At 35.2% G+C, this 22,095-nt stretch overlaps 1 protein-coding gene across 2 annotated transcripts in view; it reads left to right on the forward strand.

The window, feature by feature from the left end:
• Nucleotides 1-22,095, forward strand: part of LOC123683162 (synaptogenesis protein syg-2-like) — a 554,553-nt gene that overhangs the window by 486,147 nt on the left and 46,311 nt on the right. For both annotated transcript variants that reach the window (XM_045622065.1, XM_045622072.1), the window contains exons 8-9: nucleotides 376-506; nucleotides 7,003-7,162. In XM_045622065.1, the coding sequence (XP_045478021.1) occupies nucleotides 376-506; nucleotides 7,003-7,162 (291 nt within the window). The remainder of the gene's footprint in view (nucleotides 1-375; nucleotides 507-7,002; nucleotides 7,163-22,095) is intronic.

Genomic DNA, 22,095 nt, shown 5'->3' on the forward strand with positions numbered 1-22,095 from the left:
GCGATATTTTTCTCGAATAATCTATGCTTGTGATGATGGGTAGAAATAGATAGAACGACCTGTTCGGAAAAAGAATCAATAAACCATAAGGTGAAATTAACAGTGATTGAATCTTTTTGTCGATGAGTTCAATGCGATTCTAACAAACTTAAAGAACATCTTCCTCAGGCTCTGGAAAATGTACCATAAAAACCCAATATCTTTCGCAATGCTTCTCTCCCAAAGTAATAAGAGAAACGATATTTGATTGCGTCGTCACAGTTGTTTCAATAATCAAACATTTACAGCAGGGAAACATTTGTGGCGGCATTTATGGCAAACCTGAACCTTGCCTGTAAATATTTGTCTAATTCCACTTCTCTATTATAATTTCAGATGTTCCTCTAGTAACTTTGGAACTTGGAAGCACTCTTAATGGGAGCACCATCAAGGAGGGAGTGGATGTTTACTTCGAGTGTAATATAAAGTCGAATCCTTGGGTCTACAAAGTTAGTTGGAGACATAACGTGAGTATCTTGCTTGGTCTCTTTCACCTTCCGGGGTTATGTATACTCATTCGTATGATGTGTTGTTACCACTTCGGAGTAACTAACCCTTTATGTCGGTATGGGAGGACATGTAGTGCAAATGAATTGCTATTTGAAATGGCCTGAATCTCGATCCTGATGAAATTGTTACACAACGTATCAAACTTTGCAGAGTTTGGGTTATCGAAGCAATAAATCACTTTTTGGTAACTGGCAATATTAGAAGAATCTTAAAGATTGATTAATTAAGACTCTCGGACTGTAATTAACTGATTGGTCCATTATTTCAGGATTTATAGGCTGTCAACTGAAATTTTCAAAGAAAATTTTGATAATATTCTCGAGGCTGTCAATTCTCCTTGAGGCAAGATGAGAACTTGAAACCTCAATACGTTTTAGATCACATCTCGATCTATAAAAAACGTTTTTGTTTGAGGGGGCTTTGAACAATATTTCAGGATATATTACGATTTTTGTGTAGAAATTCAATTTTTACGGTTTTTTTCCAAATTTCGAGTTCAAAATTCTCATAAACTGTGAGCTCTACGAACAATCGGTAAGCGATAATAGGATGAACCATCCCCAATGAGCCGAATTCCGTACTCATCCGAAAATTTTTTGTTCGGAAAATTTCACTAAAATTTTTATTCCCAAACCCTTAAAAAAACGAAAAATCTAAAGTTCCTACATGGAAAGTTTATACCATTCTTCTGATTGATACGATGACGTAGATCGCGAAAAAGGCTATAGTTAATTGAATAGTCCATTATTATGCTGATGTAAACTGAAAATTTTAATAATATTCTCGAGGCTGTCAATTCTCCTTGAGGCAAGATACGGACTTGAAACCTCAATACGTTTTAGATCACATCTCGATCTATAAAAAACGTTTTTGTTTGAGGGGGCTATGAACAATATTGGTTTTACCTAAATATAACGGCATTCGCTCTTATGATTGCTTCAGATTGTATTGTTGTATTGTACGTTTATTTTATTGTAATCTTATTTATCTCAAAGTTCACATTGAAAGAATGTCATCCGTTGGAATCCTTCTAATATACTTATATAAGTGGGTTTTCACTCATTCATATAATTTCATAAAATACAGTTTCCATACTTACAATTGAATTGGTTATTAGTCAAACAGTTTGTATTTAAGTCAGTGAAAAGTAAGGCGTTGTTATTAGACAGCAAAAGAGTCGTTAATTAGCCCCAACTTGAAGCATACAGTTACATTTTTGCACGATCCGGCTCCAAGGACCAAATGATATTGTATGCTGTAATTTGGGGCTAATAAACGACTCTTGTGCTGGCTAATAACAACACTTTACTTTTCACTGACTTATATGAAAACTGACTAATAACAAATTCAACTGTAACTATGGAAAATGTATTTTGTGAAAATATATGAATGAGTGAAAGCCCACTCATTATTCAACTAATATCAAACTGCAATACCTATTACTAAGAGTCCCGATATGAGAGAACAGAAACATATAAAGGGAAATAAAGAATCTGCTCAAGTCTCGTTTTCTTGAATTCACGTGTTTGGCCTGGTGATCGCGCCAACCCTCTACATGCACCCCTTCAAGTGAAGTGGGACGACCGACGTCAGATGATCGATATCGAGTAGTTCTCATATTCGCTTCAGAATCTTCGACACTGCAACCAGCGGCTTGTGTAATTGCAGGAAAGCTGATTATGCAAGATCCATTGATCCTTCAAGTGTGACTCCGAGGACGGAAATATATCTGCTGACGCCAATTTCCATCTGATTGGAAAGTGTCTGGCTGGCACTCGAGCTCTATTCAGTGGCGGAATAAAAATGAAACTGTTCCTTAATGGACGCATTAAGTGAAATGAAAACGTCGGAAGATTTAATTGCTGCTTAGACTTAGGGCGGCAATCGATTTCTCTGATTATATTTCTGTGGGGTCATCAAGAAAAGAGTTATTGTTTTCGGTTTGTTATAAAAATAAACCTTTGGGATCCTTGGAGGAAAAAAACGCTGCCAATGGGTGTGGCGCTATGCTTCCTCGTTCTTCGCTCCTGAAAAGTCAGCATTACACAGTATTTTCCAAAATATAGTTATTTGTTTTACTAGGCAGTAGTAGATTGACTGCCGCGGCTGATAGTTCATAGCCGAGCGTAGCAAGTCTAGGATTTCAGCCAAGGCAGTCATTCTACTGCCGTGTTAAACATATAATTTTTTCTTCGATTGTTTATGGAGATACATGTATGATATTGTATCTGCAAATTCCCACAATCTTTTCATTCTTCCTGTAGTGATAAATTAAAATTAAATTTTATAGAAATCGCAATTGTTGGAATGGTTGGTTGCTATAGAAATGTATAGGTCCATGATTATTATAGTTTGACAACTTATGAAATATCTGACAGTTTTTGTAAAAATATTTGATCTATTTACATTATGGACAGTAATAGCGACTTCATAATAATAATAATAATAACCTTGACCTTGGTCATTCGCAAAAGCGAACAATGACTAGTGTCAACTACGTACAAATCATCATTGAACCACTCATTGTCCTCTGCGCAACGATTTCGGGGATAATTTCATTTATCAGCATGATAACATCCCACCACACCGCACACGAAGGGTTCAAAACATTCTTCAAAAGAACAATATCCAGAGAATGAACTGGCCAGCAAACTCGCCAGACATGAAACCAATTGGGCACATATGGGATTACTCAGGGAGAGCAACATCCAATTGCCAAAACCCACCTTCAACTTTTCAGGAATTGGGTTTAGCCCTTCAGGAAGAATGGAACGAGATGCTAAAAATTTCATGAATGACTTGATTCTTGGAATGCCTAGGCTTATTGGGCAGTTGGTTGAAGGAAGAGGTGGCAATACGGACTATTGAATTTGTATTCAGTTGTGCAATAACTATAATTAATCAAAATAAATAATCGATAAACTTAGAATTTTTTCTCATTTTTCCTATTTCATCTCATCCTGCACAAAGCGAAAAGTAACAAACAAAGATTTCCTATCAGATATATTGCAGTTGAAATAGAGAAAAGTATTAATCTCGTTTCCAGAACATAGATCGTTTATTTCTTGAGAAACCTAGATGGCCAAGACTTTTGACGATGTGTGTATATCAAATTTCCACTTGGTTCGAATTATTGTCACTGAATTAACACTTAGAATCTTAACTGCGCTGGCTTTGTGGTCATGGAAACATTGGATAATTTTTTTTCGATATAATTTTCGAATTTCTACCGGTTCTAGTGAATTAACAGAATCAAATTTCAGGGCAGTTTTGTTATCAGTGAGAAATCTCATCGTTCAAGACCATTACCACCTTAAAATCTAGAAATTACTGACATCGTGAGGAAATGACAGAGCGATCTGTTCGAAGAATGAAATTCAAAAACGGTTTTCTCGAAGTGGAAAAAGTCAGCAGAAACCATATTAGGAGATTAAAATGGTTGTATATCTATATTTTTTCATTTGATTACAGCAAGAGAATTCTCATAGCCGTCAAAATGCGAATTAAATACTCCAATTTGATTATAATTTATTGTTATTTATTATGCAAAAATGTAAGTACATACCTACTGCGTTCAGATAGAGTAATTCGATTCAATTTAATAAGTGCTGCTCACATGAATTCTTCATTTGGATAAAATATAAGTCTTTCATAGTAATATTTAATTTCTGGAATAAAACATTGAGATTCTTGGACTTTTAATTTTTCAAACACTGCGTTGCTTCTCATCACAAAAATCATAATTAATTTATTTCAATAAGGCTTCAAGACAAATGAATCTTTCATCATTTCCAAACAATGTGACATCTACAGGTAATAAGCTAGTATTTAATATACCTACCGTAACAGACAGAAATTGTAGAACTCTATTGCCATCGTTAATTATTATTAATTGTTTTTTCTGCTCAAGAATGCAATGAGGCTACTCATCTTTCGATCAAAGCTGAGTAACAAGGAAGAACTTGCGAGCAAATGAAGATCAAGCATGCTTTAATTGCTGCTCTTTTCAAAAGGAAAATATTTTTTTCTCATTCACCTGATATTCTCCGGTGTTGGAAACTCCTAATGAGATAAATAATTATACTCTGAGGAGACATGACACTCGAGGAACATTTCTATTTTCAAGCCCCTTCATTTTTTATTCAATAATAATAATCTGCAGGAACGCCAACGCGAATATTCCTTGTATAGGGGAGAGCGAAAGTTCTCAGAATTTTACCGATGTAAATGAATACCAAAAAATGAATGAAACTCGAACCAATTATAAGAGTATTTGAATGAAAGATGAAACACAATATTTGCGCTTTCATTGTCTCCTCTTGCGCCCTTCCCCATCCTTGCAGTCATTTCAGTGCGCCTTTGGGCTATCCCAGCTTCCTGGAATGAACTCTGTAAATAAGGGACCCGGTTATTTGCAGATAGCATGCCGTATAACAAATACACAGGTGGGTAAATCGAGTCAAACTGGAATGATTAAACTCTGATCCAGGGGAAAATTCCGCGTATAGATTGGGAAATAGTTCGTTTGGAATATTTCTGTTCGAGAGGGATGATGGGACTCCAGCACCGATTTGCTCACTTGTTCATCTGTTTGATCAACTGTGGCTTATTTTCGAATTTTAAACAGGTTTCAAACTATTGGGTTAGATTTGAGCTATGAATCTGCTCTTAATGTTCGTTTATGGGAGTAAAATCCACTAGATGGTTTTATAGATATGAAGTGGTTTCCAAACAAGCGCGAATTTAGTACAGATTAATTCCCACTTTCTACTTTTTGAAAGAGAACTATATTATTTTATCACTTTGTCTGTATTTTGCGTATAAAATGGTTTAAACGATAAAGGTCGACTCAATGAGCATGATAACTCTTGAACGGTAATACTAGATTTCATTACACCGCGTTCTTATGGTCCCCTATCAGAGAAGCTATCGCCATTTGTTGTTGTAGTCTACAGCTCGTACTTCAGTTCCAGAATTCTGATGAACTCTATCTGGGATGACTCCTAGGAGGTTAGTTTCTCACTTCCACAAATCTCTTGTCCAAACCATTTTTTGCGTTGGCTAGCGATGGCGAAGCATTCCTTCATCATGTGATCCGGAATGTCTTCTTTTTTTCCACATTATCTGTATCCGTTGTGTTCTGCCAGAATTATTCTTATGAGGTGCTTCCCCAGGTGCCAACCCTGTTAGGAAACCAGTGATGAGGTGTAGCACATTCTTGTTAAGATCCAGATATTTTCTAGATCTCGCACTAACAAAGTTTTGAAGAAGCTTTTTGGATTGATCTAACCTGGAAAGATTCCGCCAGAGTGTTTCTTTTTCGATTTTTTCCTCCTCCTGAAACTATTTGATGTAGGTACATGTACCTATACCACAGTAAAGTTTCGGGCCAATGAAGGAGTTTGTGCTTCTTTTCTGGAAAGTGTGTTCTTCATTTTCTTCATTTCCCGGACTGAGGACTTCCTTTATCAATATTCTTTTTTACTTAGCATCGTTGTGAAAGTTTTCTCGATGCTTGTTTTCTTTTTCATCTCCTCACTGGGGAAGTTCTCTGGTAGTATGTAATTGGTTGAAGAGGACAAAGCACTCCTAATTCCCTTATTGCCGGTAGCGTTCCCGGATTGTCTTAGAATGGCCTCAGAATTGTTAATCTATCTATCACAAGAGGACGAGTTGTGAAATCTGTGATGATGTCAACGGTAATACTAGGAATGGGGCTGTTCTAATTTTGTTTTCCCAGTTATTTTGAAACTATAGATTCGATTGTAACAAAATTATGCTTTTAGAAGATAATTTATTACAGATCAAGCCCTATGTCATGTTGATGGCATCACCCGAATCATTGAAATTGAAGGAAAACTATAGTAAAAAAAAACGCATTATTTCATCTAAATTTTCAAATAAAACTTTTAGGAGAATTTCGTATGGATTCCATAATCAGAATAATAATAAATTCGAATGTGATAACATAAACAAAATCCCAATACTCCAGTGACAACAGAGCCGATCAAGTTGAAATTTTGCGTGTAGATGTACTATAAGAATGTCAGGTTTCATGGAAAATTTGATGGTTGTCGAATCATCAGAATTTAGCTTATACAACGTCTCCAAGTGAACTTGACATTGCTGAAGAGTCCCTTCAGGTATTGCATCATCAGGTGTCATAATCTTTGAAATATGGACAATTCATGTTTATGTATGAAGGAACGAATGCAAAAAGTAATATTCTACATATTCTGATGAAGAATATAATGCCTACAAATATTTCAAATCAAAACTTTTTTTGAAAAAATTTTCAAATGGGCATAGATATGAAATTTAGATTTCAAAATGAAAATTGCCTCACAAAAATAAATAATATCTCAATTTCAAAGATACTTATCGCAATTATTCCTTTGTATTTCATTCAGCTTTTTTGTTTTTCAATCTCTTTTCAAACACAATATTTTTCAGGGCAAACAAATTTACCACAATGCACAGACGAACACAATCGTAACCAATCAAAGTCTGGTACTGCAATCCCTCACAAGATCCAAAGCTGGATATTACACCTGTGTTGGTCATAACCAAGAAGGAGATGGTGAAAGTAATCCTGTTTTTCTGGACATCAAATGTGAGTATTCAGCAATTTTCCATTGAATTGACAGAATATAGATCAAACTTCCAGAATGTAATATCTCTTTGGTGGTGATTATATCTGAATGTAAGAGGCAAAAGTGAGAATCAAGTCTTTAAACTCTGAGACCAAAATCATTATTCCTTAACTTGGTCACAGCAAATTCACAGAAAATCCAGAATATCATTCAACAAAAGATCAAAGTCCCCGATTTTCGCACAAGTGTTCAAACTTAGGAAAATACGAAAATGGAAACATTTTTCGTATTTGAATATGCAAATACACAGCACTGAGAGATGTTTACGCATAGATTTGATTCTTTCAACCATATATCACTGAATTCATAAAAAATCCGCAGATTGAAACCAAATATTACAAAAATCGTAGATAAGAAAATTTACTGTAAACAATATTTATGTTCTCATCCACATAAATCATTTCGATATACGCGCCAAAAAACATCTAAAAAGCAGGGTTTCCGTTCTGACTGCCGTGTTTAATCGCTTCTTCCTATTTCATTCTCCTTTCCGAACATCCACTCAAGACGTTCGAGCCTAGTATTTTATTTCCTGATTTATTACGAAACTTTCTCTTTGATTCCTCCTGTCCGTTTATACGGAGTTGCCGAACTTTATATGAGCTTTCAGGGAGTATTAACTTTGGAGGCTACGATTGCCGCCTTTGCCGAGCTCAGTGTAGTCTTTCGGTCCTGTTGAACAAATGGATGATAGTGAACCATTATTGCGGCGATGGGGAGCAGTAAACAAATGAATTGTCGTTCGCAGAATTATGTATAGAATGGTTCAAATTCGATGTCCAATAATCGGATCACGAGAACTACGGCAGTCAAAGTGAAATGGATCTTTTTTATCAAGAAATGAAAGAAACTGAAACCCTTCTTTTCATTTTTGGGGTATGAACGAAAATTGGAATTTTCCATTCTAATCAGACCACCATGATTTCCACATTCTTGATGCTGTTGCTATAAGGAAAAAAATGATTGATGTAGATTGTGCCACATAATCTGATAGTTGCGATGAATAAATCAGTTCTTCATTAGTTTTTGGGGTATATACAGAGTTATGATTTTTCAGATTGGCACTTATTATTTCGTCTTTGTAACGGATTTTTGAATGAGAGGTTTTATTTCAATATTGGAAATGAGCGAGTATATTTTGAGAGAATTCGACGGATATATCAGCACCATATCATTTTCATGAAATTTTCCATTACTTATTCGCACATTCGCAGCTGTATTCCTCGATAACTTCAAGAATTCCAACTTAAGACCTCATCTTTCACGTGTCCTGAAAGAAAAACTCTAAAGGTGTCAACTTACAATATCATGGTGGCCAATTGTGATCATCCCTTCGAAAAATAATGCGGCCAGGATACCTTGCTTGCCAAATCGCCATTGTTTCGTTATTGATATCTTCCATTTTGGTCATAAAACTCAATAATCTTAGGTCGGTAGCGTAGCACCGTAGCAGTTGCCCCAGCTTCATTTTCGAATAAATAAGGTCCGAGCACAACCCAAAAGCCTCACCAAACAGTGACACGTTGAGGATGGAGGAGCACTAACTTGCTTCAACAGTTTAATTCTGTATGGTTTTGGTGACAGGATTATCATAAAATTTTGCACGAATGTTGAGATTGAAAAATCTCATTTCCATCGAAATCGTAGTTTCGACATTTGGGACTGCCACATTTAAGCTCAACTTCAATTTTCTTAGTTTTGCCGATCAAGAGTTCTCATTGGCATCGGAAACTTATATTGTAACAAAAATTCGACATTGGCAGAAAAATATTCAATAATATATCCTATTTTTCTGCCAATATCGAATTTTTGTTACAATATAAGTTTCCGAAAAACTCTGTACTCTTATCAGTCAGAAATGTTGCTTGATGAAGGCGAAACAATTGTTGCTAACAAGTGAATAATTCAGTGGAAATTATTCTGTATATTTTATTAAGAAGGCTAATAAATACTAATAATACTAATATAGGCTGAAGGGTCTCGAGTTTATGACCAATGAAGGCAATAGTTGTTATTATCTCATTCACCAATTATGCAATTCACTCCTTAAATGCATTCAATCAATATTCTAGTACAAAAAAGCCCTTTGTGATAAGTTTGGTAGGTATCTATTGAAAAACATTAGTGTGCAGGCGCCAAACTACTGAACTACCTTAATTTTTCAGTACGAATATGTAATTGATGATAAGTATCATCATCATCATAAAGCTACAACTATATTTGTACCTAATTACCTATATTGATTAAGAATGACAAGAGTTTAAAAAAAAAGTGATTTCCATAAGTGTCATCTATGTAAATAATTAATCTATAGGCTGAAGGGAGTCAGGTGTATGACCAATTGCCAGCTCAATGAAGAAAGTTATTTTCTATCAATTCTGTAATTCACTCCTGAAATAAATACACTCAATAAATATTCCATTACAAAAAAGCCTTTTGTGATAATATTGGTAGGTATCTATTGGAAAACATTGCTGTGCAGACCTCAAACTGCTAAAGTCACTTTCTTGTTCAGTAGGTCATATTCTACAAAACATGAAAAATTCAAAATAGCAATGTGACAATGTTTCCATTAGACTTAAATATTTTCAACCATTATCATTTGTTCCTAGGGTTCCATTCAAATTGGTGAATCTCCAAATTACACCAAATTTGTCCGAAACTTCTTCTCACCGGACCCATAAAGTGGTCTTAGTACCAATTCCTCCAACATATGTTTTGCCCGGAGTTTGTCGTAGACTCTGGCCCGGAGCGGAAATTTAATCATCTGCGCTAACCTTCCCTCATAAATTTTTATGTAGCCTTCTATGCCGATAAAAACGCGCAGTACAGCCCATCTACGTTTCATAAAGGGAGCATTAGACGTCCGAGGAAATTCATAAAGGAGGAAATATTGGGGCGTAGTTCATAAACATTCGGGAATTGCCAAGATAAACTTTATTCCAGTCGAATTTCGATACAAGATTTCCCTGAAGTAGAAGAGACGCCCAAGTCGGATATATGTGAGCTTGTTGGTTTTCAACTTAAGACAACAAATTTTTGGGGGATTCAAAAGTCCCTGGTGTTTTTGTTTTATCTTATCTCGTCTCTTTCATCTCCTGTATAGCTTGTGTTCAACGTTTTGATCTTCTTTTGCATTACGCATTTCTTTCGAAAATGAATCAAAATTGCCAAAAATCTTTCGAATGAGGTCTCCGCTCGTCTTCGTATTATTCGTCCTATATGATCTCATCACAATATGTATATTTTTCGAATTTTAAGTCGGAAATGATCTCAATAATGACAAATCCGTCCTCGTATTGGACCCTATCCATCCATCTGGCTAGCCGAAAACACGATAACTACCAAAAGGAAGCATCTACATAGGCATACAACTTTGCTTCCGCCGTTTTTTTTTAGAAATTCGAGGCTTTATTGTACAAACCTGGTTATACATTTATGAAACAAAGTATTGTCCATCACTGACCACTACCTTTTGCCATCTTTCAGACAGCGTACGAATCCCGCGTTGAAAAAACTGGTCATCTTTTGAAGCGATCCACGAATCGATCCAATTTTCTACTTCTTCATGAGACCGGAAGTACTGCTCAGCCAGGCCGTGTGCAATTGATCGAAACAAGTTTTAGTCCGAGGAAGTAACGTCTGGAGTATAAGGCGTGAAGGGTTAGACTTCCCATTTCAATGTTTCCCAGTATGTCTTGACCACTTTCGCTACATAGGGTCGAGCATTGTCATGCTGTAAAATCACTTTATCATGTCTCTCGTTGTATTGCGGCCGTTTGTCTTTCAGTACTCGGCTCAAACGCATTAATAGCGCAACTATCGCTTGTGATTGTTTCAGTCGGTTTTCACAAATCATAATACACTCCGCCGAGCTTGTCTCACCAAATATTGAGCATGACCGTGAATATTCGGTTTGGCCGTCGACGTGGAAACATGTCCGGCATATCCCCATAATTTTCTGCGCTTGGGATTATCGTAATGAACCCATTTTTCGTCTCCAGTCACAATGCAATGCAGAAATCCCTTCCGTCTTTGTCTTGCAAGCAGCTATTCACAAGCAAACAAACGCCATTCAACATCTCTCGACTTCAACTCGTACGGCACCCAATTTCCTTATTTCTGAATAATTCCCATGACTTTCAGGTGTTTTGAAATGGCTTGTTGCATCACTCCCAATGACCCTGCCAATTCTTGTTTCGTTTGACACCAGTCTTGATCAAGTAATGCCCCCAATTATGCATCTTCGACAACCTTCTCTTTTCTACCGCCATGCTGGTCTTCGACGTGAAAATCAGCGTTCTTGGAGTGCTATGCACTCGTTTGCAACTTACACACTCATATAGTAATGATGCCTTAATCTCACTTGTATAGTAAAAAAAATATTCCTCTTTAAAGTGTGTCCCAAAGACCTATATTTCGCCAAACTGTTGATGAAATATCTGAACCAGGTCCTTCCGTCATAATAATTCCACTCGGAAAAAAATTCAACCTTATCCATTCCTGAGTATCCTTTCCAGATATATTGCCGCAAGGGAGAAAAATATCGACAACCTCACCAACACCCTAAATGAATCATGTCAAGTCACTCCCTAAATAAATTTTCCCTAGTTTCCTCTCACACTCACCTATATTTTTCGCCGATTTAACAATTTTTTCAGAAGACCACTTAATCTCACTTGGATGCTGATATCAATCATTCTTATCATACTCCCTGGGTCGAGAAGACCGAGAAAAAAATTGTTAACAAATGCCGAGTCGTATATCACACGTCATATTAAGCCCGTCTCCACTTTCAACGAACGAATTCGTGAGATGACGATCCGTCTTCAATTGTTATTTATTTACGGCGTCCCGAGTCGTCTTCAATTTATTTTATGCTTTGATCATGAGAGTGAATGTTTTTTCGCAGAACAGACGATTTCATGCAACAGTTCACCTAAGAAGTTACAAGGTATATTCTTGTTACCTCATCTCGAATGAAATATATTTTTTACAGCCTTTTTTGGTCGCTTTTTTTCCAGGAGAACATCAGCGACCTATCATTCTGGCCAAATATTTCTAAATATAGAAGTTATTATTGATTCGGTTCGTCCGTGCGTAGTCAAGATCCGAATATCTCGGACAATGGTCAAAACATTTTTTATCTGGGTACAACTCTGTGGAGTAATACACTTCACAGGACCTCGTCCTCTGTCCGAATCATGGATATAATACTTCCGCGTGACTCAGGGGGAGATCTAACCTAACCTTACTCACAAACTCTAGAACCATTCAATATTTATATTCTTTTGATATAGAGCAATACAAAACATTATCAACTTCAAACAACAAAACATGTGTAGATAGATGTAATCTCAGTATCAGCAAAAGAAATGTAAACGGTGTATCAAACATTTTCACGTATGATACAAGAGCACAGATAAAAACCTCAGCAAAAACTGTCACCCGGTATAGGTATAGTAACTGATTTCTGTATCTGTTTACAGAATGAGCTGACATAATTATATTGAAGAGCTTCTTCTTCAAACAAAATCTTCTCTATCCTTTCTCTTCACTAACGGTTGAGGACTTAATAATCAAATCTGAAAACAAAAAAGAAAAGAACTAGAAAGGAGTAATAAATGTTAGTTTCCATTATATCGATTTGAAGTTAACAACCCATTCTAAAAAAGAATCTGAAACTGAATGGATAGCTTGGACAAGTATTCATCAAGTGGTCAATGATTTCTTCGACACCACACTCACATAGCGGGCTATCAATAGCATGCCATTCGAAGAGCATACTATTACAACGACCATGGCCAGTCCTTAGTTGATTTAAAATATACCAAATTTTCAAGAAAAATTTTCCTCATTAACGAACTCAACCAAAATATTCGAACCCTGAAACCTCTCAAACATGGCATTATACACAGAGGTTGAGAACAGAAAAAATTGATTTTGACACCCAATTCTTTATCAGAGAATCGAACTGAAGCATTCTCACCTGCGTTTCTACATCTCAAAATGAGACGCAACAGATTTAATTAATTGCAAGTTTAGATTACAATGACGAACCTACGTAAAACATTACTAGTCTGGTGTTTTTCTGTGTTAAATCTGGAGGAATCCTCATTTGTCAAACTAACTTATAAAAGGTCAAACAGAATGAGACTAAGAGACAGTTTCATAATCCATGCGAAAAGGCTCCCCTTTGTAAAGCACGTTTCATTAGAAATTCACCTTTATATGGAGCTTGAAAGTGGCTCCGGAGCACCCTCGTCATTTCTGAAGAACAGGTCAGATCTAAACTTTCTCTGGAAAATAAAACTATCGAACAAATTATGTCATTCGACTACCTAGGCATACCTCAAGTCAAAATAAATCAAATGAAGTGAATGAACAAACCAATGAAGCCAGCCGAATGTCAGGCGTACTTCGTGACATCATCTGGAATAACACCAATATGAATTAAAGCTCAAAAGTTGAAATATGCAAAATATCAGACTGGTATTGATATACGCTATAGAAACGAGAGCTGACAACAAAGGAACGAAAAATATCCTTCGATCAACTGAAATGAAAATACTCAGGGTACAGAAGGGACAGAAAAAGAAACATGAACATAAGGCACGAATGTAAGGTGGAAGATATCATCAGTTGAAGAGCCTGGAATGATCACGTGGGCAGGATGACTGGAGGAATACTGGCAAAAATTACTAGAGATGGCGTACCACGGACACGGTGTCCCTTTAGGAAGAGTTGGATAGATTCGTGGTCTTCAATATCTCAGGAGAACTGAGAGTTGGAGAATTCAGGCCTAAGGCCTACAATACGTGGAAGAAGAAGAGAAGAAGATTTGTAACTTATTGAACTTGGTTTTGGATGGTGCGGAAGACCAACATGTTGAGGCATAAGTTACTGTGGAAAAAAAAAAAGGTTTTGTACAAGATAAGCTTGTTTTGAATGAACATATTGCTGCGACCAGAGAGCAAGAGAGACAATTTGACAGGCACCATTTTATCCTTTTTCAAGGTGTAGTCTAGATGCTGATAGAATGAGATTTTCTTATTCAAGATGACTCCCAAGATTTTACTTGGGATTCCCAGGGAATATGACGTCCGTACATTTGGACGTGGCCGAACTTTTTGACCAATTTCCGAGAAAAAAGAAGAACAGCGCTATTTTCCTGGATGTCCTGAAGGTATTTGGTTGTCAATCGGAGGATATTCAACCCCACCAAGATACCAGTGTCATGTGCGTATATGCCTAGAGAAGTTTGGTCCTATGTCTTGTGTCATTCCTGATTTAAAGGAAGTTCCTACCTATGATTTATGTAAAGCCTGTTCTTTTAAGAATAGTCCGCATATTTTTGGTATTATAAATTTGATATAATTCTTAGAACCCAGAGCAAAGGCGAATATCACCCAAAAACTTTCCATACCATTCAATTTCTCAGCATAGTCTGCACTGATATGCAACATCGAAATAAATTTCATTTTCTCAGGAATTTCCTCCGAATAAGAATCGTACTGTAGCTGTATCCACCGACAAAAGAATTTCCACGTAATGCATTCCGAATGCGGTATAAATCATAAAAACATTAGCATCGAAAAGTCTTTAGTAAAACGAAGCCGCAGAATATTAGAGCCGCTTCTTTTATATTGCGAGATCTGCAGAATCAGTTCAACTGGGTAACATTACACTGGAATTGGGTCAGTCGCTATTTTATGAAGTAAAATTTGAGGGAATAATGACAGTCGACTCATCAATTACATCTCAGTGACATTATAATTCCATTTTCTCTAATTTCGTCCAAAACATTGGAGACCTAAAAGCTAGATCGTTTGTTTCGTCGGAGAATCCATGGATATTTTGTCTATTGTAATTGAAGTATTCAGGAAATGGGTTTCGTAGAATGATGAATGTAGATTTTTATTCTATTTTTGGTTTGCTGAGTCGCTGACCTCTTTTAGATTTCTGATATCAGATAGAAAGTATATGGAGAAATAATTATCAACAGTATTTGTATTAACAGCACTTCGTGAAATATGTAAATAAATTACTTATTCCTAATTCTATCGATAAATCCTTCTATGTGAGATGTACGAATTTTTTAAAATATTATATTTTTGAATGGATGTTGAATTAAAGTTTACACACGAATGAATATGTCAACTAATTCAATAATTAATTTTAGCCTCGATTTTATTCATAATATTTCAAATGATTCCTTGCGATTCCGATTGTTGAGATAGTTTATGATTGTTTTACATTATTATCATTATTCTTATTAGTATGAAGGTTACTCTTATTATAGCATTGTTTTATTGATCTGCTCATTCATTTTGTCAACCATAACAATCAAATTAATAGATAGTTATCAACACTAATAAAAAAATATAGTATTTTCAAGAATTCGTTGTTGAAAATCGAAGTTATAGTTGACTACGTACAACTGAACATGTAAAGTACTATGAGGTAAAAAGATGCAGACATTTTCATGGATTCGTTTGTCTGTGAGATGCTCTCTTATTTCATAGCCAATATGGAACTTTGTATAAAAAATTATCAGTTATATACAGAGTGGTCCAGATTTTAGTTCAATAACTTCGTCGTCAGATAGAACAACTTCACAAACTTCATTTTCGAGATACAGTTTTTTTTAATTTTAATTTTATTTCATTCATTGTTTCGATTTGTAGTTATTAAAGTCTAGATAATATGATACTTCAAATTAGGTAAGAGTCTCCTGACAAAATCATCCAGTGGCGTAGATTTAGGGATGCGATGATGCTTATCCTATTGAAAATCTTCGCCAATGTATTTTCTTCGGAAAAATTATTCAATTTTCGAAATCAACAGAGTTTGACTGAAAAAAGTTCTCTTGAAGTTTTGCCATAGAAATAAGTTTTCGAGATAACAAATATCATACACAAAAATAAATTATTCAAATTTCACCATAAATAGCCATGGATAATAAGATAGACTCAATATTGACATTTCCATAATATAATTATAAATTAAATGTCATCTGAAAGCGTTATAATTAACTACGCCAATTTTCGTACATTCATTTAACACTAATGGAAAAATTTATTTTTGTAGATTTTTGTCGATAGTGTTCGCTTTGTACTCGATAATCTCGTGAAGAGTACATTATGTGGAAACAATGCAAGAGACCTTTTCTTCAGTAAAGCTGGTTGATTTCAGAAATGGAATAATTTTATTCAAAAAAAAAACAAACAAAAAAAGCGTAGATTTTCAATAATAAACAATAAAAGGATCATTGTAACCCTGTATCTATGCTACTGGATGCTTTAGGCAGGAGAATATTTACTAATATGAAAAACTACATTATCTAGACTTCAATATCTAAAAATTAAAACAATAAATGTAATAATATTAGAGTACCGAATAATTAAAAAGCTGATTTTTTTTTTCAAACTTTAACACCCTATATCTCGAAAACGAAGCATGTTAGGATTAATGTTCTTATGAACTATTTTTAATAAAAAAAATTGTTCTATCCGACGCCAAAATTTTTGGACTAAAATCTGGACCAGCCTGTATAATATAACTGAGGAAGATTATTTCTCATTCTCGGTTCTGCCGAACATCCAAATTACATCTCAATCAAAAATGAGAGCTTTCCAATTGTTAAGCAAATACCGCAAAAAATGGAAAAACCCTTTATGGCTAGAGAAATTCTTAATACACCCATCAAGAACTACAAAAAAGACAAAAATTCAGCCAAATTCACGGAAAGCCATTACCCTAACTATCTAAATGTGCGGGGTCCTTCCTAATTCATCGAATGTCTTTTATCTCAAACTCTCTCATTTATTATTCGTAACTCACAATGAGTTTAACATTAACTAAAAACAACTCAAAATTTCCGGCGAGCTGTCTGCTGAAAGGTAACCCTGAGCACTCCATCTCATTATCATATCAAAATGTTAGAAATGGATTCTGAGACGATGTTTTCATCGAATTCATAGGAACTGACGACGTCTGCAGATTAAGGCGTTTTCTGATAAACACGTGGAACATTCTCTAACGAAAGGATTAAACGAATCACGCCATTTTGGAGTGACTTCATTGAACTTCCACTCGACTACTGCCATCACATAATCCTCTTTCGCTTCAAAAGGGTCTTTAATTTGCTTTTAAGCGATATTCAGGCGACTGCCTGAAAGATACTGCTCGGGATGAATATTCGACGTTTTGAAGTCAGAAAAATTGAATAACAGATGAAAGGTAGGCAGGGACGCGTCCTGTTTCCAAAGAGATGTAGCCAGGCATACTGATGAATCAATCATCTTTCTTTCGTCTGGATGGATTGTATGTGCCATTGGAGTTTTTATTATATTCGTCTCGACTTTTTAACCATCTAATTGTGAATTTGATTGAACACTTCGGTATAAATTATTTTCCTGTACGTCACCGTCCTCAAGAAGTTGCGCTTGATTAATTTCCTTTTATTGTAGTTTAACAGCACAACTTCATAGTAAACCATTTTCATCCATGCAAAACTGTTGAAAACTTAGTAAAGAATGTTTGGTCTATCTCTCTTATTCTGAGTACCACAGAGTTTCAAATTTGGCATGCTCAGTAATCAGTTTTCAAGTGGTAGGCTGCGATAACTCAAAATGCCCTCTTTTTATCTATCTCGTTAGCAACGATATGACATACGTTTTTCACTATAAATTGGAATTGGATAATTTGGATGCAACTCCATATATTCTCTCCTAGTAGCTTTCTGATATTTATTGTTCTTCACATAAAGTGAAAATATTTCAAATTTTTCCGCTTCTGTGTAGTGCATATTCGATGAATAGTTTCATTCAGTGACAAACGTATGCCATATATCGTTGCCAACGAGATAACTCAAAAAAGGGCATTTTATATTATCGCAGCTTTTCACTTGAAAACTGATTACTTAGCTTGCCGGGTGGTTCTTGAAATTTGAAACTCTGTGGTGCTCAGAATGAGAGAGATAGACCAAACATATGTTATATATTAGAAATCTTGGAAAAAAGAGCTAGTCAAATATAGAAAAATATACAAGGTGTTCCATTTAAGAAAATGAAGTTGCAATCAATATGTTGCCCACTGTGTATATAATTCGTTTTGTGAAATCATTTTAAAACACACGAGTCGATTTCGTGAAACTTCAGTAAAAAACATTTTTTTTTAGTAACTAAGTTAAAGGGTGGGTCAAATTATGGTGAAAAATCCGGTTCTTGAGCCTGTACATGTCGGCTAAGTGATAGTGAATGAGCCTTTCGACGACTTTCCCAATTAATATCAGAAGGCCAATCGGGCGGTACTGAAGAATCTGCAAATGATAATGATGATGAGTTTTTAAATGAATTCAGGTAAAACAAAATAAATAAGAAAAACAAAAAAGTTGTTTGTTCGTAATACTCAAATCCATCGTGAAGCGAACCTATCAACGTTGAATAAATTTCTTCATGAAATCCATCTCACACGTGAGAAGGCGGTAAAACACCCCAACCGATTAGTCAGAAAATCCCAAAACTTCCACCAGATAAAAGCGTCCAAAGCTTGCTCTTCAAATCTAGTCTTTCGATGACCGTCAGTGAATGGTGCACTGCATCACGGAATCTTCCTGGTTTGGATCACTCCAAAAAGTTTCTTCGAAACTTGGACTTTACTTTGGATCCAAAAAGTATCTGGATCTTAGTAAGAATATGCTATACCTCCTCACTGGATTTCCCACAGGGCATTTCCGCCTTAAGAAAAACCTCATGAGAATGGGTCTAACAGAAAACGACGAGTGCAGATTCTGTGGGGAGGAGGAAGAAACTCCGGATCAGCTGGTGCCTCGCCATCGCCATCGCTAGCCAACGCAAAACCTGCCTTGGACTCGAAACTCATAGAAGTGAGGAATTAGCCTCCTTGAAACCATCCCAGATATTGGAGTTCATCAGAACTTCAGATCAGGATAAAGCAGGCTATGAATCTTATATTTCAAACAGCAGATTAGGATAAGTGAGTCTCATACTGTTCGACCTTTCACCAAGGTAGAACTACCATGGACGAACGTCCATGAAGATTCGCCCTGCTTCAACAAAAAAGAAACTTCAATATCTGAAGATGAACTTGAAATAAGTTCGAAACTGCGCAATTACACAATGAAATCCCCAAATTGTTAATATCCATTTTTTTGTGATGAAATTAAAAAAAATAATAAATAAAATGGCTGAAAAAAAAAAGAACTACAAATTGTACTTCTTTTTCTTTTTGTATTTTCTTCATTCATTACCTTTGTACTTATTTTTCCTTTTGTATTTTCTTCATTCATTACCAAGTAAGAGCCATTTTATTTATTATATTTCGCGCTGTACGTCGCTTAGGCTGAAAAACAGAGGATTTTCCTGGTTGGTGTGGAAATCTACTTTTTCGGAGTACCCGTGGAGAAAGTGGTTAGGTAAAATGCCTACTACTTCTTTTGTTTGTCATCTTGGGTTGAGTTATGCGGTACTGATGATCCCTAACAAGGGTGAAACCGGTATATCGCTATTCTCCCTTGATGACATTCCTACGTAATGTCGTGGAAATCTTCTGTTTGACAATGGTTAAGTTGATGGCATTTTTGCTGATACATTAACCAGATAGATAATTAATATCGTATGATATTATTACATACTTGAAATTATTCTTGTTTTTCTTTTCATTTTTGTATTTTCTTCAAACCAAAAAAAGTTTAAAACATGACCAACTACGCCGTTACTTAGTAACGGCTGTTGCCAGTTCAACATTATTTTTAGATTAAGATAATATTCTTGGAGGTTCCGCTAACCACATCCACGTTCGTGATAAACACCTTGAAAGCCAGAAATCGGAAGAACATAACGATTTCCCCCGCCCTAGAAATGACAAATCGTTTGGGGGAAGGGTACCTCCACTACTTCCAGATATACAAACACATCCATCACCTCGTGGGACGTGAAAATGGACATGCTCTTACGATTTGGATATCATATTTCTGACGCGAGTGATTTAAGACTCCAATTCGGCGGATGCCGATATATTTTTCATATATGGCGAAAATCGCAGCCGTTCCAGGCTAATCCACTGATTGAACGAATCGGAGGGAGCCAAATGGGCATCATCGTTTAAGATTTTTCGGTACAAATAGATCGATGCGTCGGAAATCTGGATTCGCGGTCATTTGTAACGGAATGCTCTTGAGGTTTCTCGTTGGATTCAATTCGTGTTTTGAGCGCACGTTACCTCGACAAATTTGTCACGATCTATGGAATTTTTGATATAAATATCAAGAAATTGACTACGTTGTGTCTATTCTTTTATAATAATATATTTTCATGATGTATTTGGTTTATTTTTGTCTTGGAATATAATTCCAATTCTAAAAATGACAAAATTAATCAACCAAAATAAAATTCAAAATAACTAAAACTGAACAAATAGGGTAAACGTTCAACAATTTAAATTACTGAATTTATCAGCTCACCACTTGTATATCTACTTCACAGAAATTGCAAATATGGAACTTCAAACTAACTAAACTGTAACTTTTCCCCTAATAAGGATTCACAAAAATAGTAGGTAGTCATAGATTTCTTTCTTGTTATTCTCATGAAGTACATGAACAAATCGACATTTACAATTGAAAGAACAATTTTAGAGATTTTAAATTTACCTTTTGGTTGGTAATGACTCTTAATGAATAAATGATTACCTCAAATTATAAAAGTTTAATGAGTCTACTTGATGAAGGATATTCAATATGAATATCAAAAAATTTACAACTTTGTGTCTATTCCTTCACAATAATATATCTTTATGATATATTTGGTATATTTTTGTCTTGAAATATAATTCCATTTCTTGAAAGGGCTAAATTAATAATCAACTAAGAGAAAATTTTAAATAACTAAAACTGTACAATTATAGTAAACAAATTGAATAACTAAATTAACATAGAGAGAGAAGTACGTTTCGGAATTTTTGTATTTATAATACAATTTTTCCCCATCGGTGCCTTAAATTTCAACGAAATCACTGAATTTGTCAACTTGTATATCTACTTCACAGAAATTGCGAATATGGAACTTCAAACTGACTAAACGTAACTGTTTCTCTAATAAGGATTCACAGAAAAAGCAATTACTTACGAATAATAAAGGTTTAATGAGTCTACTTGATGAAGGATATTCAATATAAATATAAAAAACTTACAACTTTGTATCTATTCCTTCAAAATAATATATATTTATGATATATTTGGTTTATTTTTGTCTTGGAATATAATTCCAATTCAAAAAATGTCAAAATTAATAATCAACAAAAAGAAAATTCAAAATAACTAACATAGTACAAATAGAGTAAACGGTTAACAAATTGAATAACTAAATTAACATAAAGACAAATACCTACAATTTTTTCTCATCAGTGCCTTTTAGTTCAAGAAAATTACTGAACTCACCAACTCACCACTTGTATAGGTATCTACTCCACAAAAATTGCAAATTAGGAACTCCAAACTGTAGTTTTTGAATTTTGAGCTAATGAGTGATCTCAAACGATAAGGTTCGACTCACTGATAACGAATCCGGCCTAAAATTCGATTATGTTCATCCGTTCATCTGTAACACGATAACTCCAGAGACCTAGTCTTTAGAATCTTGAAATTTTCAAGGTAAAGTCTGATCTCAAATGCCTTGATTAAGTTTGTTCTTGATACTGTGTGTACTTGATATTCTTATCTATTAGTAGATATATAGAATATTATTCGAATCTAATGACAAATTGAAAACTCCATAATTGCATGGTAATCAAAAGGCCCATAAAAAGATTAATATTCGAACTGAGGAAATATGAATAATTATAGCTAATGCATAGAAAACTGTTTTTTCTC

This window comes from Harmonia axyridis, chromosome 1 (assembly GCF_914767665.1).
Source record: "Harmonia axyridis chromosome 1, icHarAxyr1.1, whole genome shotgun sequence".
Taxonomy (NCBI): domain Eukaryota; kingdom Metazoa; phylum Arthropoda; class Insecta; order Coleoptera; family Coccinellidae; genus Harmonia; species Harmonia axyridis.